Genomic DNA, 25993 nt, shown 5'->3' with positions numbered 1-25993 from the left:
GAAATTTGAAAGGGAGTGACTGTTTATTCCAACATCAAGATGAAAGATACAAAATCAAAGTAGGAAATACACTAGTGAAGAGAGGAAGAAAAATCAGTAAATTTCATTAGATACTTCTCATAAACACTGGGTAACTAGATATTTAATGAGGTTGACATTAAATTTCAAATGGATAAAAAGAACAGCTTTCAAAAACATTCAGTTTATTGACCCCATCATTACAATACCATAAAAGCATGACAACTGTAACAATGGATCTTAACAAGGCTTGTTAAGATGCCTTTCCAATAATGAAGTCGTTTTAGATCCCTATATTTTTAATGCAATCTAGACTTATTAATTATGTGATGTTTGGAAAAAAGTTCCTTCTGAGGAAGATGATTGATCATATAACACATTTTAACAGCCTCTATGATTCATATAGGTCTTTATCTGAGCCCTGAGTAGCTTCAGTCCAAACAGCAGTTAACGTAGTGTCCACAGAGCTCCAGGTACAGCAAATGTGCCTACAAGACAGTGCAGAAGCTTAGAAGGAGCAGATTGAGGTTGACCTCTGGTTGTGGCACCATGAGGCATCTGTATATATTAGAGAATCATAGAATGGTTTGGGTTGAAAGAGACCTTAAAGATTATCTAGTCCCAACCTCTCTGCCATGGGCAGTGATGCCTTCCACTAGACTATGTTGCTCAAAGCCCCATCCAACCTGGCCAAACTTCTCTGGGCAACATGTTCCTATGCCTCACTACCCTCACAACATAGACTTGCTTCCTCATATCTAACATAAACCCTCTGTCAGTTTGAAGCCATTACCCCTTGTCCTTTCACTACAGGTCCTTGTAAAAAGTCCCTCTCCAGCTCTTTTTAGGTACAGGAAAGCTGCTCTAAGGTGTCCCTGGAGGCTTTCCTTCCCCTCCAGGCTGAACAAACCCAGCTCTCAGCCTGTCTTCACAAGGGAGGCGCTCCAGCCCTCTGATCATCTTAAAATTTTTCAAGATTATATTTCAGAAATGAAACAAAAATGAAAATCCAAGGAGTTGACCAATCCTTGCTCATCTTTAAACTAAACCATCTTAGATGCAAGGAGTATTTTTCAATGCAAAAAACCCCCAAAAATCAAGTAGTAGAGCTAAGAAAAATATAGTGAAGTGTTCTGCATTTAAGCAGAGATAATCAATAAGAGGTAACTGAAATGATATGAAATATTCAGTAAACATCTTTTAGTGCCATATTGCCACATCCTTTTATATTTCTTTTGTACCTCTCCACTGACAAGATACAGAAGTCTGCTTACTGAATTGTCTTTTAGCTGGAGACCTTCTCCATTGGGCAGTGATGACCTCCGTTTTGCTGAAGAGTTCTTGTTTGGTGTAGAATTACTGCCTCCAGCTTTTTTCTTGACAAAGAGGACTTCACAGCTGGCTTGATCTTCATTGTGCGTGCTCTTCCCTGCATTTATTACTCTAAGAAAAAACAAAACAAAAAAAGAAAACATTGCCCAAGTTAGCAAAGCACAGAAGCCTCCAACTGTCTCTCATATGTGACTCAACATGTATGGAACCAGAATTTAGCAATATTGCAAGTACTGACTGAATTAAAATACCTGTCTGACTTACACATATACATACATACACAAATGCATACTTGCTTGTTTGCATGCACCTACACATGACAAAACAAGCATATTCTGTAGAACTACATAAATAAGAACCAACAGCATCATGAGCATATTTTACCCTTGGACATACCATACTTTTCTTTAAAGGGACTACTTAATGGCCAAAGTTGATAACAGTATGCCTCCCAGTTGAAATATGAGATCCGCAGTTGTTTTCCTACCTGCAAGTTTCTCTGCTATGAATAATGAATCTGTTGGTTGTCGAGTTCCAAGTCTTGCACAAACAAAATACCTGTTATAAATCCACAAAGCTGTTACCGCTAAAGGCAGTCTGTTCAAATGGCATATATTAGAAATGCTATGACAGAAATAGAAAGGAAAGACTTTGCCTTATATTCTGACAGGCTAGTCAAGCTTGCTTGTACCACGGCAACACAGTGGTGTATACTAAATACACCCCTCTAGAACTGCACAGCATAACTCCCTACCACGAAAAGCCCACCTCAAACCATCTGTCCCACCTGCGGTGTAGACAGCAGAAGATCTGCACTAAGAGCTGCAGGCATGCAGAAACCAGCACTAAGAGCTCCGTACAGGCTTTGAACAGCCAAAAGTATCCTGAGACTTACACCACAACTTCCTTGTTTTAGTCAGGCTGAAATAACAGTTATTCTACTAACAACAGTTTAAAACCCTAATCAGAACTCTACATTATCCAAAACATCGTGGTTACTGTCATCCATGCCAGAGGAGTCAAGCTCATACATGTTTTCCACTTTCTACATGAGAATCTCACCACAAACTGACCAGTTTTGCTTCAGTTTGACACGTGCTTTGACAGTCCTGGGTTCACTTTGGGAAAACCTGTGCAAGCTGACACAACATCTTGTTCCAACCAAGCAAAGACACTGTCACTTTGATGACATGTCTTCATGTCATCTTCCACATGTCTTCTTCCACAAACACTATCTACCCATTCCTCTCTACTACCAGTTTTGAGTCAACAAGTTGACCAATATTCAGAGACAGTATATCCACTACTGGACAAACAGTTTCACATCAGGCACGCAATGTCTTTAAAAACAACTGCTGCCTCCCCAGAAACTAAAAGAGCTTGAAGGCACATCATAATCCTGATGGCAAGTTCAAGATATAACTGACTTCTTGATCTCTAACATTTTCATTACAGTAAAAGTTTACACAATAGGAAAACACTTGCTAAAGGTTGTTGAAATGAAAAGAAATCAAACACCAAAGGAAGGCTTGCAGGAGACTCTGCTGCAGCTTGCCTGCTCTTGTGGAAATGTCCATTCTGTGTCAGCCTTGCTTAAAGGTAATAGATTCTTTTGACTTTGGAGGAGCAATATGCTACTGTGACACACAAATGAATGTTTCTGCCTCTGATTAGAAAAAACAGTCTCTTTTTTCTAAGAAAACATACATCCACTGTAATTAACTGCTTTCAGAGATGGAAAGTTTTCCTTACAGTGTTAAATGTCACACACTGCACTCTATCTATGCAGAATACCACCAGTCATTTACAAGTATTTCTTGCAAATAAACACTAATTGTGGATAAAATTACTTTATAAAACACACAGAGAGCAGAGATGAAGGAGCCTTTTAGAATCAAGGCACTTGTGAGCAATTTAGCCACTCACCCCCCCCCTGTAGTGCTTAACCTTTGGGCAATTGGAGATCAAATATTGAGATAAGCTTCCAGTCCAAATACTCACATTTTCTTGACATTAGGAAAAGCAGTATCATATATTCAAACATAGGGGCAGGGGAGGGAGATGGACACACAATACACACACACCCCACCCAAAATCATGCATATTAAAGCATTTAAATCAGCTGACCAACACCCATTCGTCTGAAATGCCACAAACATGATTAAAATACTGCAGCAGCACAGAAAGTGTAGTTTTATCAGATCAGGAGCTAATCAATAGTCAGTTTAGCTGATTAGTCCCTAACTAATGCTGCTGTTTTCAATCCCATTTTAAAAAAGACGAGACAAAAGTGACTCCTTACAAAAATCAGTGCTTTCCTACCACTTATTGTTCCCTGCAAAAGTCATTCAAGTATTGGAGTTGCCCTAGTTTCTTTTTCCGAGCTTAGCAATGGACTTCAGGACTTGTGGAAGATGTCATAAAGTATAATGATGAGTTAAGTTATGCACAATATGGTATCATTTCATAAAGCTCTTGCCAAGAAAATTTGTCAAGACACTGAATACATCAGAAAGACTATGAGAACAAAGTGACCTAACAGACTAACTTGGCAGTCAGCTACCACGAAATGCCTGGAGTTGAAATTGCACACCAACCACCTTACTAGAACAGGATACAATCAAAAGGAACCTGGCAACACTGAATACTGAGAAGACATGGGAGTTGGGGTGTCAGTGCAGTGAGGATGTGGGACCAAGGCTGTGAACAATACATTCCATTCTAGAAACCCACTCTATCTCCCAAAATTCCGGTTTTCTTTTCTCCAGCAGAGGATTATTTTATTCCTTGTGAATACCTGAACTTAACATAATATCAAAACAGTTCTTATGGTTACTACCAGATAATTCAGGGTCTAGATGCCAAAAGCTGCCCCTCTCCTGACACAGGCACTCTTCTACTCCCATGCCATCACATCCCATCTCATACGCAAACCCTGGAAAAGGGCTGCACTGAAGCCCCATGATTTGTAATCTCAGAGCTTGAACTATGTGTTGGTGCCTGATGCCTAGCACAGAAGCTGGTAACATCATCTACTCTGCTTCAAATAGCTCTGACTTTGCTGCCTTTTGAAATCCTTTTCTCTCTGCAGTTACTTAAATCCCTCCTCCAGGCAATTCTTTCAACCAGCTTTCTAAAGCTGATTTCACTGATGTCTTTCCTCCTTGCTCTCCCAGACTGTAACTTATCAGGACAAAAATCACATCTAAGCTGCTTATACAAATAACAAAGCAGAACTAACAAGATATTCATATGACTGAAAGGTAACCCTTAATTAGATCTTCAGAATTTTTTATGGAAAAATCTCTCTCTCCTTCCACAGATGAAGTGCCTCAGCTTCCTAAGATTTCCCCTTCATATCTGCTTTTCTGTCTACCTCAAAAAATAAGTTACCTGTCAGTAAAGTGAACAAAATGAGATAAAACACTCCCTTCTCACACATAAATACAAAAAACACCTCCCCAAACAAAACAATCTCCAATCATTTCATTTGCATTTTATCATTAATATTAATAATAAGGCAAAGAAAAAATTAATTAAAAATTATTTTTAAAAGATTGAGGCCTACGTAATTCTCTGTCTTTTACTCAGATACGTTTTCAAGAGAATTCTTGCTTTTGTTCTCTCCCCAAATTCTTCAAGAAACTTATCAAATGAAATTATGATCAACTCCGTTCAATCCCTTCCCTTCTCTCCCCTAATACCCATTTATCTCCTATCCAATCTTTTACAAAGTTCACCCAAATAACATCTAATTTGGATCAGAAGTTCCTTTTTTTTTAACAGAGTTCACTGTCTCTACTGTGTTAAAAACATTGCTCAGTAATAGATAAGTAATTCTAAGGTTTAGTTTGTGGTATAGTTGTGCTAGTAAAAACATTCCACTTTCTGAACAGGAACTTCCTGAAGCCTGCATAGTGAGGTGGTAGGATTTGGTCACACTTGAAGTACCTGAATCAACCTTGACAGACATTTCAGTACTTCACCAGACTAATCTTAAACATGTCCTCAGCTAAAAGCAAATCCTCCTGACAAGAGCCACGTAGTTTGTTTGGCTCACAATCAGCATTTTGTTGGTATCTCATAAGACCCCAAATCCCATCTGACTGAATGGAAATGTAGGTTACAGTGTGCTTCTATTCTTCAAACAAGGCTCAAAGTCATGCGCCAAGGTCACTGATTGCAAAATCCCAAGTTTATTTTAAATTAATCAAAGCAGGCCAGTTGAACAAATCCAAAACAGGCTTTGATAATAGTTTCAAACAAAAAAAACCCCAAACACCACAAACAAACAACAACCCAGAAACAAACAAACAAAAAAAGCTTCAGTTTTTGAAGCATTTCTATTCAGTCCTCTATGGTTTTCTGCATAAATACCAGTACATATACTCTTTGGTTGTTTGACTCCTCCCTATATAATGCTCTTGGATATTACATTAAGTTGCAATCCGTCAAAGTTCCAACCTGCGCTGCAGGAGGAGAGTTTTACCCAGGTATACATCTCAAATTCTAGAAAAAAAAAAATGTCCTTGCATGACTAATTTTTTTTTTTAACTCACCAGGATAAAGGAAAAAAGCCCAGTAGAAATTCTGAATGATGCACGACAATAGCAGTGCACGCAAAACATCCTTTTTGAAGTGAAAAGACTAGGAGAGCTCCAAGAGCTTGGGGAGCTATGCTGCAGCAGGAGAAGTGTGGGAACTGGCCTCACATACACTCTAGACCAGCCTGGCATAACAAATAAAACCTGAAAGCAGGAAGCCTGACTCACCCCCTCAGTTTAGTTGAGCTATGGGGTAACTGACAACCTCCTGTCCCCATAGGAGGACACCTGCTTCTCCCCCAAAAAGGCAAAGTTCCTCTTCACAATAGTAGAGAACATTTCCAGTTCCACCTTCCCTGTAAGACCAATTGCGAGGGTCCAGACATCCTACACAAGCATTCCCAAAGGTCTGAGCAACTTGGGTTAAGGCTGAGGCTATGGGTATTATCTGTGCAGCTCACAGAGTTTGACACTGTAACAAAAAATACCCAAAAGAAAGTATTGCAAAGACAGCAGAGAGATGCATCTTTTTGCATTTGTTGGTGAGGAATCCTCTGTGCCAGGCAGTAATGATCACCTGAAAGTGGAAGAGGCTGAGCTAAAGAAAACAAAACCAGCTTGCAAGGACCCAGCAACAGAAAGCAAAGGACCAGTTGCTTTTCCCAAGTTCATGTTTTCTTAGTTAGATCTCTTACAAAAGGATGCTGTCAAATGCTTTTCCCTGCAAACACAGGTAAGATTCCAACTTTGCTCTAATAAAAGCTGAAAGTCCCATAGATATTAAAAATACATATTAAGAAAATTCCTGCAAACAAGTTATTTGCTTCAAAAAATACATGCCTTAAAAAAAATGTTTCAATCACCAAAACAATTTTTTTTCTCTTAACCAAGTCTTTATCTTTCTTCTCAAAGGAAATTGTCTAATTCCATCATTTATCCTATTAGCAGACACAGAATCTTAAACACTTATTAACTATATAATTTTGAGTATGGTCCACGTTTCTCCATTTTCAGTTTTCAGGTTACTAACAATATCAAAGCGTAATACTACTAACTGGGGAAGTAAACAACTCTTTTCCTAGGAAATAATGGCTGTATTCAATAATCACAAGAATTAAATAGTGATAACCAAGGGCTGCTCTTGTGATGCTTTATTTATTTATAGTGGATAAGAGTGACTTTCTGCAATTCTGGCATATACAAGTTTCTGAAATAAATACGTTAATGACATTCCTGCTGTCTACAAGGTGCACTTGGTACAAAATATAGCCCACAACAGAAGCTTAAAACAGAGCCTATGAGCTGAAGCAAAGGACTGTTGCTTGTAAAGTGTCCTACCAGATGTCTTTACTTGGGGAGCCTGTTCTCATTTGATTCACAAAAACTTCAATTTATTAATCCCAGATAAATGCAAGAGCTCTGCATTCCCTTCTTAAGGGTTAGCAAAAAAAAAAAGTAGGTAGAAAAAAAGAGGATATATATCCGTGGGCAGTTTGTTGTACTGCAATTTTCAATGCTACCCTGCTCTGGGGTTTCAAAGTTGCAGTGGACACCTGTAGTTGTTTTGACTCTTAATTAATCAAGTCATCAGGAAGCACAGAGCCCTTCTCTCTCCTCTCAGCCTGGCTGGCTCCAGCCACTCACAGGAGCTACAGCCAGCCCCTCTTCTCTTTCCAGCTGTGGTACACACATGCTACTCCACACTACATGACATCAGCTTGCATCCAACCCAACTAATAACACAGTAGTAACCCACATGAACAAATACAACACATTTCGACAACAGACAATATGTTCCTACAGTTTTGTATTATAATTTCAACAGTCTTAGAATGACAACTAAAGATACCATAAAACCCCAACTTTCATAGAAGCATTGCTGGCTTTTCCTCCCCCTCCCATCCTTTTTTTTCCCCCCTTAATGGATCAGCATGTGAGTGGATGTCACTGCCTGTTTCTGTGACACGTCATTTACAGTCTTAGATTTCCAGGTAGGTGGCTGTTTCCTCCCTTTCACCCACACAGGATTTATTTCTGCACTGGGAATCAACTTGAAAGAGATTTCCTTCTAGGTGTTCAATCCCCCTCCTGCAGATGAAAGGCAGCTTTACAAGCAGCCTAAACAGTTCCATTCATTCGTTACTGTAACTGTCATATTGCACACATCAAAACCAAAGCACTCACTAGTACTGTCCACTGCAGACAGCAATTGAAGCCATCCCTGAACTGGTTCTCTAAATCCATGGGGCTAAATAGAACTTTCATTTTATTAACCAAGGAGGAAGTGAATATTTAGCCATAAAATCTTGCAATGATATATGTGAAAATATGGTTTCTTGGACCAGCAATCACACATACCAGGCCAAGTTCACTTTGGGGCCCAGCTAGAAATTACAAAACTGATAAGGACTAAATATGAGATTAAAATAGGCAAGGCATAAAAATAGAATACCATTTATGCTGGAAATTTACCACAAGTTCAGTGGTAAATGCTCATAACTTCATAACATAGCTTGTCTTTGGACTGAAGTCAATGGCATCTTGAAAGGGAAGTCCACTCGATGCTATTTGTATGGACTTCGCAAAATGCTATTATGCAGCACATCATCCAGCTACACTTCCAAAAGAAAGATTAAATACTAAGTGACTACAAAACAGCTGCAGGTCACTGTAGGAATGGAGCAAGCTCTGCAATCACTACACAGGGATAAGTATCTCTTTTTGATAATTAGCATGCAGGTATTACAGGAGAAAACCAATGGCCAGTGAGCCCCGAGAAAATGCTGAGCCAGACCAGTGAGACACAAAGCATGATCTTGCTTCAGGGCTGGGCAACTTCAGACACAGATGGCAATACTATTTGTCAAATTCTCTTTCCTCACTCCTGTATGAGCTATCAGAATGCGGTAAGAAGAGGTTGCAAAAGTAAAGATCAATTTGACAGTGTAAGAGAATCACCATTTATTTCCCACAAAGCACAGTGAAATTGCAGAGCATGCCAGGTCAGATTGCTCATCATCCTATTTAAAACAACTTTCTCTATCTGGCTGTTCAAAGCTTGCTGAAATATAAGGAAGAGACACAGAAGACAAAGAGAACAAACAACTTCCTGTTGATCAGTGTCTTTCTAGTCCAGTTTCCACTAATGCACTGTGCTACATCTTTTTCTTCTTCTCCCTAGCAGTTAAGTTCTCAAATACTGCTGGGGAAAATGGGCCTGAACTTCTTTCCATGGTGTTCAGGAAGAAATTGCCTTGAAAGTTCTTCAAATGATTATTCTTATATGAATAGGGCACATTCAGTCTGGTGAAGTCAACCTTTAGATGAATATATATCTGCATTTTTATGCATTATTAGATTTTTCTAGATTTTTGTTGTTGATAAGGCAAAGAATGCTTACCAGCTTTGGCTGGTGTGATAAGTTTTCAACTGCAAATTGAAACCGAAAGCATTAAAAAAACCCCAAAATAGATGTGAAAAGAAAAGGAACCTTTCTACAGGAGTATACTTCATTGTGGTTCATTAGCCATGTGGAATAGTCCCTGTAAGTATACACATTGGAACTGACAACTATTGAAATTGAGGCACTTGGTTCAATCTAAAGAAAACACGCTACGCACATCCTGATAACAACTTTTCTTTGTCTTGTTCACAGCCATTTTATCAGGTGTGTCTTCACCATCTTAGCCTTTAAGGGTGATCCTGAAAGTTCATTGATGAGTAATATTTGATTTTTGACTGCTCACCATGTTACACAGCATTGGATAGTGATTTTAAGCTGCTTTTAGATGAGAAACATCTTTGGATCTATCCCTGAGCTCACATTCAAGATGTGAACCAAAGTTCTGCCGTTCTTTCTAATACAAAGGAAAAGCAGCCACTTCCATGTTTGTTCCCATGAGCTGTACAACACTTTCTGCATTTGAGGTGGAATATAGTCTTGACCATCAGCATCCCTCATAAGGAGGGCACAGTAGTAGAGACACATCTGATAAAATGGCTGCATGTGAGTTGTCCCCACAGAGTTATGTGACAGAAATACATAAATCATGCTAGTTAAAATGATGAAATGGCAGGGACCACAACCTGCCCCTAATCTCTATAGCGAGGGTTATCTGGGCCTCAGACATATTCGCTCTGCCTACAAGCTCAACATTACTATTACTACTACACCACCAACTACTACTACTACACAAAACTCCAACCAAAATTCAATTTGAATTAAAATACTTCAGTTTTCTTGTAGTCTCATAAATGAGTGCTTGCACATGGCAAGGATGCATGAAGAAAACAAAAGGCTACTTCCCCTCTCCCCCAATTTCCTTCCCAAAGTTCTACTTTTGAAAGCACATCCAAAATAAAGTCTTTGTTACAGAAATCGCAATTATATGCAAATAAAAGCTCTCTTTATGCTCACAGAGAAGTGAGTTATGTGTTTAAAGTAATGAAGTAAATCCCACACCATTAGACTACAATGCTGTAGACCACAGTCTCAGCTCTTTCAGGGTTAAGAGAAATCAAGATAAATGGCTTATGCAAAACTGGTCTAAGCTTTAAAAAAAGAAATTATCTCTCATATTTACCACGTGTGAAGGTTAACCCTAGGAGTTCAGTGGTGACAGCAGTAATCCCTTTTATGCAGCTGTCAACTTAAATTAGCCCCAAGCTAATGTCTGCAAGTGTGACAGAGAAGGTACACATTTCCACAGATATGCACTAATGCCTTATTCACAATATCCTTCTGTTGCAGCAGGTATTGTGAAGCCCCCACAACCTGAAAAAAAGTCACTCTGCTAATTTATTTTTAAAAGTCAATACAGAAACTGTATATGCATGAAAGCACACATATGCAAGGCAAGGGGGAAAAATAAAAAGAGAAAACATTACATACAGCTTTATTATGAGAAATCCACAAGCAGAAAATTAATTCAAAGCCACTCATATGTTGGTAATTTTTAATAATTAAAGAAAATCTATACTCTGCTACCAGAGTTTTACATTCATCACTTTTCTTCTGCAAGAACGTTAACTGACAGTCTGCAGAAAGGGACCACATGGAAAAATCACTACAATGACTTTTTGCCATAGAAACCTGCCTCAAAACCCAATTTTTTACTTCTATTATTAAAATTGCTTTTCTAGACCTCATCTTCGAAGCTGTTAAAATATAAACTAAATGCAAACCAATGAAATATCAGCAATCCTGAGCCTGAAAAATGGCAACTACCTTAATTTTGATGGGTCATGATCCACTAGAACATTTGTATAGTGTTTATTCATTCTGCTTAGGGCTAAAAAACAACTCCAAAATTAGCTTTCCTAAATTTAAAATACAAAAAAGTCACAGTATTTAATGCAAAGCAGGATTAAGAAAATATTGCAGTGCTTTTACATACATTTTATATAGACATAGACACACACCTCTATAAAAAACCCTATGGTATTTCTCAGGCAAGCTATTCAAAATTCAGTTAAATATGTCATTGAAAACATCTATTTTTCATGTAATATAGGTCAAAGTGCTTAATATCTTTGCTCAGTTGTTCAGCCATTACAGATACAAATTTTCAAGTGCAGTGGTAATTTAGAGTCAAAGTCAACAAAAGGACCCTGGTAAAATCAGTACCAGTAAAAAAAGAATCACAGCTAAATGCAGAATTTCTACCCAATAGCAGGGATATAGCAGTGAGCAAATGAGTGTTTGGCTGTGGGTGTGCATAAAGCTTGGAGACAAGGGTGTCTCTTCCCGCCCTATCAGCTACCTTTATCCAGAGGGAAGGTACTGAAGCTCTGGGGTCTGCACAACACCTATTAACATGGCATGCCACAACCCCAGGGGAAATTGTCTCCACAGGCTCCTGCTGTCCTTGCAAAGGGTGTGAGATGACGAGATGTGCCCCCCACCTAAGAGCAGACGAGACCCAACAAGGTTAAGGAACAGTTTTGGAAGGTGCAATACCAGAGAATCACAGAACAGATAGGATGGAAGTGACCTTTGTAGGTCATGTGGTCTAAATCCCCTGCTCAAGCAGGGTTCACCTAGAGCAGATTGTCCAGGACCATGTCCATATGGTAATGCAGAGGGAGCAAAGCACAAAGCAACAGAGACCTGTCTGACCCAGTGTGTGTGCACAGGATCTGGCACTGAGCAGGAGCAGCTCAGTGACACGTGGTGAAGACTGAAAGGTCATGCTTCTCAAACACTACTTGTGCTGTGCATCTGCCTCCACTATGAATCTTACCCTTTCCAGTCACTAGCAAAATCACCTAAGAAATCTCAATCCAAGTTTCCACTTGCAAACACAAAAGGCATACTAGAAACCTACAGACTGGCAAATACTTAGCACAAACATAGTAAGTAGGGTCGACATCAAATATTTTAGAAAGTGCTACAACTAAGAAGAATCAATTGTGCCCAAAGAGGCCTAGAGATGGGGTAGTCTGGTATAAACAAACCTTAGCAGCCCTGATGTGGTGGATCCTGCACAGTGTGACCAAAGGCACTCGCAATCCCAGAGAGGTCTCAACAAGAACGAAGTCAACATCAGAAACAATCGACTACTGTAACTTGCATGCAACTCTCTCCATTCCTCTCATACCACTGGGAAATTAAAATTGTGTCAAGAACTGTAAAAATATGTATCAGAAAATAATAAGGTATTAGGGTGCCCCTGCATCCTGCTACACCAAGAAGCAACTCGCTTTCAGCAATTATACTTAAGAGTTGCACAAATGCAAAATATGCATGAAGGCAGAGTGAAAGTGGAAGTTTGAATTTATTTATTTTATTGAATTGAATATTATTATTTATTGAATAAATTCAATATTATTGAATTTATTAACCCCTTGACAAGATTCTAAATAATAAACAATGCTATATGCAGACTGAAAAGAAAACCCCACATAATTCAGCAGCTGAACAATTTGTTCAATTAGCAAGAGAGGCAACTTCTCAAGCAAAGGATGAAAGGCAAACTTCAAGTATCCTCTCTCTTGGCTTTCCCAGTGTAAGCAACCTCCACCTTCACGTACCAGTGTTACCCCACAGGGACACTAGTGCAGTGAAATGATTTCTTTTTTTAAAAAAACCCAAATCAACGTATTTCACAGCAAGATACAACATGGAGGCAGAAATACCAGATTTCTATAGGGATAAGTCCTGCTTAAACTAGCATTTCTGAAAAAAGAAGTTATTAAATTTTATCTTATGAGTCTAGGAAGCTAGCAGTGAGAAAGCAATTGGTGAACCATAGTTTAGTGCTATGGAACTGTGGACATCAAATACTGATATGTCTCTTGGAAAAATCCACTCAGTTCTGCCTTTGGTTTCAAGAAGACAGGCCCAGAGTACTTTCATCTTGGCACTTTCAGTAGCTCTGCATCAAGAAGCCAAGCACTTTTAATCTTCTTAGGTATCTACATGTGTCTAGTCACCTACATATGACTGCTGCTACAAGTATGGTCCACAGAGGTGAGATCTAGTCATATGTCTGTGGTACAGACAGCTAAGTCTGCTTACAAAGTCTGGGTGATTAGCTCCAAGAGAAAGAAGACATCTGGGGGCATGATTCATCTGACCTATTTTAGTTGTTTACATAGCATGAAATGTCTCTTCCTCTTTGTGGACAATAAAGCTGAGCCCAGACACTGACACAGCAGGTTGTCAGCATGTCATGAGATGATTCCCTCATAGGTATCTGAGCTTATGTGGGTGGAGGGAGCAAAACAAACAAACAAACAACAACAAAAAAGCCCATCAATAGTTGTGGGGTTTTTGCTATTTGAAATGCATTTTTGCATTATATATCAAAATGCATCTTTGATATATAAGTCCTTTGGTATGACTAATAATGTCACCCAGTGCAGAGATCCAGGGTTTAAAGGGAAGAATAAGAAACAGGATTAAGTGCAGAAAAAAATATTTTACAAATAAAGGCCAAGGACATATTACCAGATGCCCGAAAATTTGCATTATAGCTCTTGATATGACATGTGAGTTCAGCATGGTACAACTATTTAAATGCATCTAAAACAGCTGGTGGGATTCTCAGACATAAAAGGAGATAATTGTCAATCTTATTCACAGCAATTAAATCTGTATAGACTAAAATAGGATCTATTGTTCCCCCCAAATACTGGGATTGAAGCCAGAAGCAACTTCAGTGGAACAGAAAGTTGGCAGTTTGGAAAGTGGTTGAGAACTGTGTAATTCTCTAGCATAACAGGGAAAACCCCCAAACCACAATCAGAGACCAAAGACAAGTTCTGAGATTTTTTACATAAAGAATTTCTCCTTTTCTGAAAAAACCAAGGAGATGTGAGAAATTAATATGGAAACAGATGTCAACATAGGCTTCTCTCAGTGTATACTCCATACAAATGGAAATGTATGCAGTAATTTCTTCTGTTGATTGAAAAGAAGAAAGCTAAAGATTACTATTGCTATATTTAGACATTTGCACACTACCCAGATATATACCTTTGGAGTCTTTGAGCACAGGATATTTAGGCAGGCACAAAAAGCTGGATAGCTCTTATGAAGAGGTCAACATCACCACTAAAGAGACATGAATCTGCTCTCAATTCAAAATTATCAACAAGTGGCAGCAAAGGATTTGCAAATCATTTGTCAAGGACAAAACTCCAGCAGCATTAAGTGATGGCTGTTAGACTGGGAAAAGTCACAGAGAACTGGTGCCATGATCTTCAAAGCAGTGCCACAGGCTGTCCCACATTCATAAGGTGACCCAAGGAGACCATAGTTCATCTAGCTGTGATGGGGCAGTAAAGGCAGCACATGATAAATCTGGTTTCAAGGTAGCAGGAAAAAAAAAATCCCTCTAACTCACATGAGAAAGTGCCTGTGTCCTGATTGAGAAACTGCAGACTGAGGTTGGAACAGAATGTGGGACTGCGACCACAGGTGTCCTGCCTGGCAAGTTTAGAAAGTTAAATCTGGACTTGGAAAGAATAAAATTCTGTTTAGGACTCTGATAGAACAGTCCGACAGAAGAAATTTAATGTAAACTTCCCCTAACTATAGGCTGGAAAGTGTGTCAAAGCTTCCTCTCCATCTAGCCATGCTGCAAAAGACTCTATGGGCAGCTTGTTGACACATTTCATCCCCTCCTCTGCCTCAAGGTTTTTCCCTTCACCCTGTATCAGGCCCATCACTCCCACTTTTTTCTCATTCACCCACCAAATACCACCCCTCCACACCCCCACATCCTCCCTCCTTTGTCAGATCCATTTCCTGGTTTCACAAGCTCAGTCGGACCAGCAGACGGCTGGAGACTTCAAGCCTGGTAAGGGGGAAACACCACAGTTGACCCAGACAGGCAGCAGCAAACTCTGCAACCTGCTTCACTGTGCAAGCCTGCTCCTGGTTTACATCTGTATTGTTATATATAACCGCCCCATCTCCAGTTCAGGAGGCAAGGGAATGGGCTACTGTCTTCATCCTCTCCCAGAACTGTGTGTGTGCATCCCAACTGCTCAGCGCTGCCCAGGCTGCTCCTGGGTACCATCTGAAAAACTGCCAGATTACACAGGCCACAGTTGTGCTGGGGACACACTAGAACAAAACGCATAAATGCACATTAAGCACCGAAGCCAAAATTTGTTTCAGTAATATTTCCTAGCACAAATGCCGTCCTTGCAACCAGAACAGGACCTGCAATTAAGAGCAGTTTATCCCAGGCTGCAGGCTCAGGAATTCCCACATAGTCCTGTAAGGTCTCCAAAGCTGGACACTGTCAGATGGGATGTTTGACTATGCCTTTCTACTTGACAATTTCTCAGGAACCTCACAGAACCAAAACAAAATTGATTTTTCCTACACACTTTCTTTTGAAAAGGAAAACAAAACCAACTCTTATTTCACCATATGATCCACCTGAAATACAATTCTGCAATAAAAGATGAGTACAGATAGCTACTGTTATGCACAACAAACACCATAATTAAAAATCATTCATCTTCAAAAGATCTTTCTCCAAACCTTCTAACGTGTTACATTATTCATTGGAAAGGCTTCTACTGCACTCAAGGAAAAAATGAAGTTAAGTATTTTTCTGCAGCAAGAATATTTAGTAATATCAAATACTGTCTTGTAGTGCAGAAAAGCCCACATAGTTTTTGAACTATCTAACTGGGATCTTGGTAACAATGAGTTACAGGAACTTAAAAAGGATGGTGAATTGGCAAATCCCACCTCTTTGTTAAGAAAACAGCACAGCATCAGCATCCCAGGATGAGAGCCATTCCTATCTGAGCACCATCCTTTTGGATCACAAAGACACTGGCAGAGATGCTTGAAGCACCTTTTGATCCTGGGCAGCTCTAAGCCCTGGTTGTTGTCCACTCAGCACTGGCAGGCGTTCTCCTGGCTTCTGCTCAGCTCAGCATGGACATGCTGCTGGTGCTGCACCCAAGTTCCCTCTTCAGGAACTTGCAGCACTAATGTATCTATGGAATGAGCCATGCAGCCTAAAGGATTCTCCAACTCAAACCTGATAAAGCTTGACCCTGCCTCACATCACATTCTCCAGTCCCCTGGCAAATTCTTCAGGGTTCAAGCACATTCCTCCTGAGTTCTCTTCATCACTAAATACAACTGCAATGTTATGTTATGAGTATTTTTAATTTTTTCTTCTTTTTTTTTCTTTAAAATTACTCTGTCTCAGGTTCCTCCTGCCAGGCCTCTTGGTTAAAGGGATATGCTGGGGTGAGGCTACATCTCTTCCCCCAATCCTCAGGATGGCATCAAGTCTTCTGACTCAATTGTTCAGCCTTTCTAGATGGTTCTTGTCCCACCACCAAAAGACTTATTTCTCTTTTCTCATTGCTAGGAACTCTCTAGGCCTGCACTACCCTCCTTGAAAGGAAGCTGAAGTAGGTATTTCCTACTTTAAGTCAACACTATCCAAAGATACTGCCACTAAAAGAAAGAAAAATAAAAACTCCCAGTCGTGTGGTTTTATAACCAGCAATAAACAGAGACTTCATAGCAAACCAATATATACATTAGTCTTCAACTAATTCTCAACATTATGCTCCAGCTCTACAAGACTGTCTCCTAATATAAGACAGTATAGCAGCTTAAAATATGTTATGTCTTGCCTTCAAATTTCTTAATGCATTGTACAATCCAGTAGAATAACACTGAATAGCTTTTACATATGGAGTAAAAAAGATGTGGAAGTACCTACAAAGTAACAGAACAAAAAGAAAGAAAATATTTTAAGCATGAGAAACAAGAGCTTAATTAAAAAATAGTATCTATATACTGCATCTATGTATAACCAATAAATTATACTTTTTCTTATACACAAATATACAAACACACACAAATTAACCTATTTTTTAAATAACTAATGAAACATATGGAACCTTCCATCTTTACGTTGGATTTCTCACTCGTAACTGACAAGATCACAACATCAATATAATCAGCTTAGAATACCCACCTTTTCCCATCAGAATGTGTGTTTCAGGGATAGGGGTAATACTTCAATTGAGAAAAAGGAGATCCTTTACTCCATCGACTCAAATAGCCACAAAATATGATCATACCACCTACAGTACAAAATTAAATGGTGTTTTCCGAACCAGTTAAATCACCATATCATCTTTATCTCTGTATTCTTAGGAGACATATATATATATATATACACACAGCCCACATGTATATTTTAAACAGGGATAAACTTATCTGGTTAGGACATATTTATCATGCAAAGATTAAGAAATACAATCACTGCAGTTCTCAGTGTGTTGAAATAAAATGCCCTACAGAATACAGGAGCAATCAGCACAGCAATTAGAAAAGAAAGATTTGAAACACAGAGGAGTCCTCCCCTACTGGGATAAAAAAAGGAAAAAACATAAAAAGCAAGCAAAAAAATTCTAATTCCTCTGAAATATTGACTATATCACTAAGCACAAAATTCAGTCTTACAAAGAACGGATTTTGAGTAATGCATTTCTAAACTGAAGAAATAGGTCCTTCTACAGCTGATGAATGGACTAGTGGTTGCAGCAGGAGCAAAGGTGTCTCCTGCCACGTTATCTCCTGTTACACACCTCCCTCCTTCAACACATAAATTAAAAATTTTGTGGCCTCACAGTATCAAACAGGGGAAGGAAGGGCACACTAACTGACCACCTCCAGAGCAGCATTATTGTGCTCAGGGGTGAGCAAGTTGCCATTTGGGTTTGCAGAGAAACCAGCCTGCAGCAGACAATGGCAGCAACTATGTTTTTCTTCTCCCCTACTCACTGGGGGATGGTGGTGCCAGGGGGAAAGGAAGGATGCCAATCTCCAATCTGACAGCCCATAGTCCTTATAATCTGCTTCTGTACATAAACTGGAACAAAACAAAAATCAGTTTCTGAAGCATCTTCAGAACTGCCTCAGCACAGCTGTACTGTCCCTGATGTGTCAGAACTCCAAGGTAGTGTGCTGGAGTAGACAGCAGGGAACGGATAGAGCTATTTACATACTTTACTAACATCAGAACATTTTACAAAGGAACATTACTCTCCTGCTGTAGTACAGGGATCAGACACCTTCAAGTAAACGCCAAAAGAATGGCCCACTTCCTACCTGATGGTCTTCTAGTGTACATGATGGCTGCACCAGTCTCAACAGTTGCTCCAATCTTGGACTATCAATCGAGCTTAGATAAATATGTCTCTCACATGTGTGATTCCTTCCCTTCTTGTGAAAGTTATTTTGGCTGGCACTTCTTCCCTTTTATGAGGAAAAGAGACTTTTTCAGGAGGTTAGATGCTGAAGGAAAACTGTCTTTTTTTTTTTTTTTTGAATTGGTTTTGCAAGCAGTATTTCTTCTTAAAAAAGTAATGGTTTTTCAATTACAGCAAAAAAATTACTAAAATTGTTTAATACTCTTACTTCGACACGCATGAAACTTTGCACAGTCTTCTGGAATTACTGTGCTTTTTAGACTATAACAAGTCATTCAATACAAAATGAATTTTTGTCATAAATACATCAATGGGAGGCCAGAGAATTAAGCAACGAGCATCCCATCTTTCCCATGCACATACAAAAGCTTCACCATACTTACCTTTGTGACAACAGTACGTCCTGCACCCTGATTTATCTCCTGCCTACCAGCACAAACTTAATCACAAGGAAAGGAAAAAAAATCTAAATGCCTAATTGTGCTGGTTTTGGTTGGGATAGAGATAGTTTTCTTCACATAGCCCCTAATATGGGGCTATATTTTGGATTTGCGTGAACAATTATAATATAGAGATGTTTTTGTTATTGCTGAGCAGTGTTTACACAGAGCCAAGGCCTTTTCTGCTTTTCATACTGCCACACTGGTGAGGAGACTGGGAGTGCATGGGAAATGGGGAAGAGGCACAACTGGGACAGGTGACCCCAAACTGACCAAAGGGTTATTCCAGACCATATGACATCATGTTCAGTATACAAAATAGGGAAAATAAGTTGGGGGATATTTGGAGTAATGACGTTTGTCTCCCCAGGTCACCATTACGCGTGATGGAGTCTGCTTTCCTGGGGATGGCTGAACACCTGCCAGCTCATGGGAAGCAATTCCTTGTTTTGCTTTGCTTGCATGCGCAGCTTTTGCTCTACCTATTAAACTCTCTTTATCTCTACCTATAAGTTTTCTCACCTCTAGTCTTCTGATTTTCTAGTTGGTGTCGCTGTGATTTTATTTTTTTTCTCCTCATTTCCTTCATCAGATAACAGATCTTTGGTACAATATACTGTGAAGTGTACCAACTAATATTTTTTTTCAGATCTGATATATTTTGAACATGACTCAAACATTTAGTAGACATTTTCCCTAGCAATGAAACCTTGTGTCCAATTAACATTTTGAATAGCCTCAATAATTAGTGCAAAGAGCACTACAATGATATTTGTATCAATTAGACTTCTGTGCTTCCAGCATCTTTATCTGCCTATGACCTCACAGTGGCCTTCAACTGGGCTTCAAATACCACAAAAAAAAAATTAAACAAAAACACTATTGCAGTTAATTTTCAATAGACCACAGACTTTCAAAAATATCTTGATTAAGGTAAGACTGATGATTTTTACCACATACTAACAAAGATATCCTTTTTTTGGACATGGTAATAATACTCCCCAACTGTTTCAATCATCTCAGGCTTTGTCCTTTACGAACTGTCTTCAAAACACAGAGAGGGTTATCTTCTGTAAAAAAGGCAGCATCACTTTATTAACGGCCCAAAAAAGCAGTGAGAGAAGGGGATGACACTCAGCTTATTTGCTCTAAGAATATTCCCTGCTTCACCATCTCTCTGTAGGCATTTATGAGACTCAGTGGATAACACAGTCAAATTAACATTCAGTTTGTGGGGCCATTTTGCATAACATTTAGGTATATGCCACAAGGTGAATGCTCCTCAACTCAATCTATATTGGGGTCTCCAAAACTTTGCAACTCTACTAAGCTTATCTACCTGAAGAATTACGCTTTCAAAAATAAGGAGACCACCTTTGCTTTCAATGTATTTGATGATGCCTATTTAATCACAGAAAGGAGTATTTTTGTCACCTGAGGAAAGAGACTATCCATCTTGTTAAGTGAAGGGGTGGGCATGCTTTTAAGTACTATCTCCTCGGTCAGAAGTTAATGGAAACAAGCAACAGCTCAGAGGTACCTACAGAGCTTGAGATATCTGTGTCATGCTTATTCCTCACCTTTCAGGCAGTCTGATACTCATAGCTTGTTGTATCTTTAAAAGCAAATAAAAAACTGCACAGAAGCCTGAAATAGCCTAATGGAACAAACAGCTTTTCTTTCCAGCCTTGGCAGATTACAAGAATAATGAAGTTTACAAGCTTTTGAGAGCTAAATAAAAATAATAAAAATCCACAAACTGGCATGGGCAATTATATAAATGAACAGATGCACAGAAATCTATGTAAACAAAAACAGAAGTAAAATGTTTTCTTTCTTCTATTGTGCTTGTTTGCATCTATCTCCCAGTAATGCAGGCCTATAGTCTACAATATATTCCCTGTGCTTTGATGAGTGCAGGACGCAGTGCCACAGGCAGAACTGCTGCTCACTAGAATATGCCAATTTATTCCTGTTTTCAGAATATATTTCAACTACCTCTCACATATAAAATCAGAGTGCAGCTTTGTTTACATTTACTGCTGAGAGGAAATGATGAACACAAGAGGACATAGCCTGCAAGCACAGCCTACTCCAAGACTATCCATCATGGTGTGAGGCTCCTGCAGGAACTCATGTCACTGTTTGGGGTCAGTCCCCACCAGCCCTGCTCGTGCACCACAGATGAGCTTTACTGATGACACACACATCTACACACATTTCCACTGGGAAGCAATGGTTCAGTGGTAACACGCACAGTAACAAAATCTTCCCAGTCAGATAAAATGCAGCAGAACATATGGAAGCCCATTTTGCCAGTAAAATCAGCCTCTAAATAGAGCTTTCTGACATAATCCTAGCACAGTAAGGAGGACAAACAGCACAAAGAAGGCTAGATTGGGGAGAGGAAAGCGACATATGAATGGATATGACAATACATTAAATGTAAGGAGAGAACGTTAGATTCTCCCCTCCCCTTCCCTCCCCTCGCCTCCACGCTCTACAGGTCTCTTGAAGTAGAAAGTAAGTTCTGTAGACTGGTGCCATTTATCAGCACCCCCACACTTAATAAGTATAGCCCTTCCATTGTTTAATTGCAGGTTTTGATTTAGAAGTACATCTCTAAATTTGAGCTTTGCATTTAACAACATGTATCTCTCTGTTACTTTTCAAATACATATTATTAATTAGAAAGTAACTCCTTTCTTCACATCTCTCAGATGAGACAGAACTGTAAAAACACACATTTCTTTCAAACTAAAACCAGCCTTGTTCACCTACACAAAGGTTATGCAGCCTAGGTTAAGAGACAGAAAAGTATGTCCTTATTTTGAATCCAACCACCCCACCTCCCTTCTCACCTCATACAAAGCTAGCTAGGCTGTTTTACAGTACATGTAGTTTCTTTCATCTGTGCTAAGACCTCCAGACAGGTAGTTGAGCAAATACACTCTTTCAGAGATATATCTTCTGAGGTAGATGACCACTGGCTGTTCCTGTTCCCAGCAGGTTTGTTGGTGAAGCCAAGTTGGGAGAAGAGTTAGAGGACAAAAGTGGGGTTTTGCTCCCCAGTGGCTTAGTACCCACATCCTCTGGTGTAATATATTGGTGTCCTAAGGCTGAGTGACAGGGTGCTGATGCTCAGCCTATGGCAGTTTCCCAAATACCAAACACAGGGATTTCTGCTTTCAAGACCAGGGAAACCAGTTCCACAACTCAGCATTGAGGGATGGTTCTGCAGATTAAACTGCTGAGGACTGTGGGGTAAACCTTCAGCAGTCTTAAAAGCAGCAAAGAAGGGGACACGGCATACTTATACTTTAAATGTAGGCCTTTTTCCTACAAGTACCCAACAAAAATCTTTTTTGTTTCTTCGTATACAGTTTCTTATCCATTTATAAGTTTCCTTTCCCCCAAGTATCATTAAAAATAATTACAAGTACAACATTAAATGTAAACATCAGATTCAGATAATCCCATTTTATAGGGACAGTTCGTCACTTCAAAAAGAATCACCTCTAGGCAAAGGACTGACAGAATGAACTCCTGACCTCCAAAGGGTCCCTCATACCCAAATTTGAACTTATTTCTGCAAGAAACTGGAAGACTGACTTAAAGTAAGCCTGGAAAAGCAAGTGCTTTTCCTGGGTGCAGTTTCACATACACAAGACATGAACTGAGTTAACTGCTTTCCCCATCCCTCCAAACAGGGAGTTCATATTCTGCTTCCTGGGAAGGACATATGCTTGGTTTTACAGAGTGCTTCTTCTCACCCCCTTCACCTCTGGCCATGTAGTAGTTAAGCCAAGGGAAGAAAGATCACAGCAAACTTTTTCATTATCCATCTCTATCTGCATACTCAGGACAGATTCTAATGCAGCAGAAACCAATATCAGCACTATTTTTAAAAAAAGAAATGCTGGCTCCCACTCAGCATCTCATTTATTGGGAGATCACAGATGTTCTCAACAAACGTTCATAAAGCAGGATAAAATCAGCAAAATGAATATGTATTTGCAACCAGCACTGCACTGAAAAAAGGCAACACCATTTTTTATGTCATATCAGACAAGCCCACAGAGGTTTACCAATCACAACCTGAATTCACACCAAACATATTGGTTGCCCTAGGCAACTGCCTTTTTTACCTCAGCAGAAGAGATAACTCAGGTATTAAATCAGATAAACTGTAATTTTTTTGCTAATAAAAGTCCATATGTCAGGCTTTTATCACCCTAGCAAATCAAGAAATAACTATGTGGAACCAAAGGCTTAGGGTTTGGCTCAAGCAATGAGTCCTTTTAGAGAGTCTTGTGAACCCAGCTCATCAGCCAAGCAAACAGAGAGCTGAGGCTTGACCATCACTTGGGGTATCTTTGCCATCTTCTCTGATGCAGTTCACTGTGCCTGTCAACTCTCCACAAGCTGCCTCCAGCCCTCTGCTTGCTCAGTCACAGCCAAACCAAATTCTTCCAGTGACTGATGCCAAATCACCAGCCAACACAGCCGAGCTGCAGGCACCACACCATCCTGATGCACCTAACAAAAGACTTAATCTGGTGGAGAGCACAGGCAGGCAGCTCAAAGCAGGCTATCTTAAAACAACATTAGCTAGATAACACCAGTTTTTCTAAGGGAGATGCTTGAAAACTTTTCCCTCGTTCACCAAATCACAAAGCAGCTCAATGTGAGTACGATACTATGTTGGGCTTAGAAACCTGCTTCTGTTCCCAAATCCCTCATACACTGGTTGTGAGGTTTTGAGAAAGTTGATTCCACTCAAGACAAATTTTCAGTTTATAATCTTGGCAAAAACAGGCAAAAATTGTAGCAGCAGGCCCTAGATTAGCCAGCCACAAGAAGAGTTCTGCTCCCAGTAAGGGTTCCTAAGACTTTTAAGTAAAAGTGTCAGCAGACCAAATACAAAGATCTCCTTTTCATCACCTGAAAATTCATGCTAGGATAACATAACAGCTTGCTGTTCTATTGTGTTTCTCTTTTTGTACAATAATGTTTGTATGTACAGGAACAGGGAATTAAGAAAGAAGTGGTTTTAAACTGTTGTTCCTTCTTGAAGTACTGCCATAACCTGGTTTCAGGAGGCAAAACTACCACTTCCATGTATTGTCTCAACAGTTCCTTCTCTACAGCTGCATGAGTAACAGAAACCACCTGTGTTGTTCCGATGAGATCTCAGGATGTGAGACGGTGAACTAGGCTATTGATAATGTGAACTCAGTACTGATTAAAGACTCCAAGAGCAAAGAGAAGTACATGAAGAAACAAAAATTAAAGATGTTACAAAAGAAAAGGATGCTCTAGATGTTGGGTTGGGTTATTTTTAATTTTTTTTTGGCTGAAACTTAAGGCTCAGGTTTGTTGCACCCTTATCCCAAATGCTCTCCAATCTCCCAATTTACAGTCCACAAAAATTGGTATGCGTGCTACTACCTTAGCTGCTCTTGTTCACATCCAGCACAGTGTAGATGGTTTGTTCAAGTCAATAGCTTTGTCCCAGCTTTGCAGGCAGATTTTTACAGCTTGCAGTAAAGCTACTTGAACAGCCCTTACCACAAAACATGTACCTGATTAGCTTCCTGCTAGTTGCACTCTGCACCTTGATGTGGTTTCTCCACTCAGCAAAACAGAGGTTGAAAGTTAAACTCTGCAGCAGTGCAGACATCAGACATGGTTGTAAGAGAGTTGTCCTACCATACAAGATTTCTTGTGTGCAACTTTGATATTAATCAATTCTCAAGATATTTTAAGAGAAAACTCTTCAATACCCATAGGAAAAAATAAGTTTGAGAGAGAAGACATGGAAGTGGCTAGAGCATCTTTTTACCTTCTTGATCCTCACTTTAAGCAGCAGCTTATTTCAGAGACTAGTTTTCAATTTCAATAGGAGGTGACTGAGGTGAGGTGCCATGGCATATGGCTTTGCCATTTTGCAAGCTGAGGAATTTGAACAATTCAGAAGAAACCTGTGTCTGTTTTCTGGGGCCTTTAATTAAAAGAACCAAAGCAACAACTCTCCCGAAAAGGCTGTACTGATTCTTAAAAAAAAGCACAGAATTGAAAGATGTGATGTTTCCAGCATCTGATACCCACGGAATATTATACCAATAACCCCTTTCTACAGTCAATACTTCCACAAAACATGTAATAACTGTAAAACTTAGTTTGAAACCCATGGAGTATTTTCAGCCAAGTAAAAATGTACACAGAACATTCACACAGACCTTGTTTCTGTAGAAAACGCTGTAAATAATTGATCAGAATAAATGACAAAGATTAAATAAAGAAGAGCAGTTAGTGCAAATCAGACTATGGAGCTGAACAGGAATGGCAAGTTGGTTTCTTTGTGGTAGGTTTTAAGGAGTTTTGTTTGTTTATTTGTTTTAAAGAACTAGGGGAAACCATGTGGTTTTATCCAGTAGATAATTACAGCATGAAGAATCATATAAAACTGCACTGTAATTCCAATGCAGCATAATAGAGATAATGGCCAAAACACAAGGTTTCCATGCTTTGCTTTCAGCTTCCTTGAACGCTTAAAATGGTTTTAATCAGAAACCTAATTTCCACACATAGCTAGACACAACCAGTACTACAACAAATTCAGCACGATGTGACATACTCCTAAACAAGGATAGACTTTATCTTGTACTTAAATAAAGTAGAAATATTGCCCATCTGAAAAATTTGTACAACTCATTAAATGAAAGCTGCCTGAGAGCTGCACACTTTTTTTACACTATCAATTTTTAAAAACACTCTTTAAAGTAACTTAGAAGATCCTCTTCCTCTTTTCAAAACTAACACTGCACATGACCGGAAGATGGGGTTACTCGATACTAACACTCAAATTGAGTTCTGCAGTAACATATTTGGTTTTCATATGGTGCTCACAATAGAAACAGCTATAGGCATACTGAGCTGAATTTAATA

The 25993-nt window shown here is 39.3% G+C and overlaps 1 protein-coding gene across 1 annotated transcript in view; it reads right to left on the bottom strand.

The window, feature by feature from the left end:
- PPM1H (protein phosphatase, Mg2+/Mn2+ dependent 1H) overlaps positions 1-25993 on the bottom strand; it is a 130367-nt gene that overhangs the window by 68356 nt on the left and 36018 nt on the right. Inside the window, exon 2 of the mRNA XM_027656351.1 lies at positions 1293-1461. Within this exon, the coding sequence (XP_027512152.1) occupies positions 1293-1461 (169 nt within the window). The remainder of the gene's footprint in view (positions 1-1292; positions 1462-25993) is intronic.

Source organism: Corapipo altera, unplaced genomic scaffold, assembly GCF_003945725.1.
Source record: "Corapipo altera isolate COAL_440 unplaced genomic scaffold, ASM394572v1 1, whole genome shotgun sequence".
NCBI classification, from domain to species: Eukaryota; Metazoa; Chordata; class Aves; order Passeriformes; family Pipridae; genus Corapipo; species Corapipo altera.
Note: the sequence above shows the minus strand (reverse complement) of the source record. Positions and strands in the feature narration are given on the sequence as shown.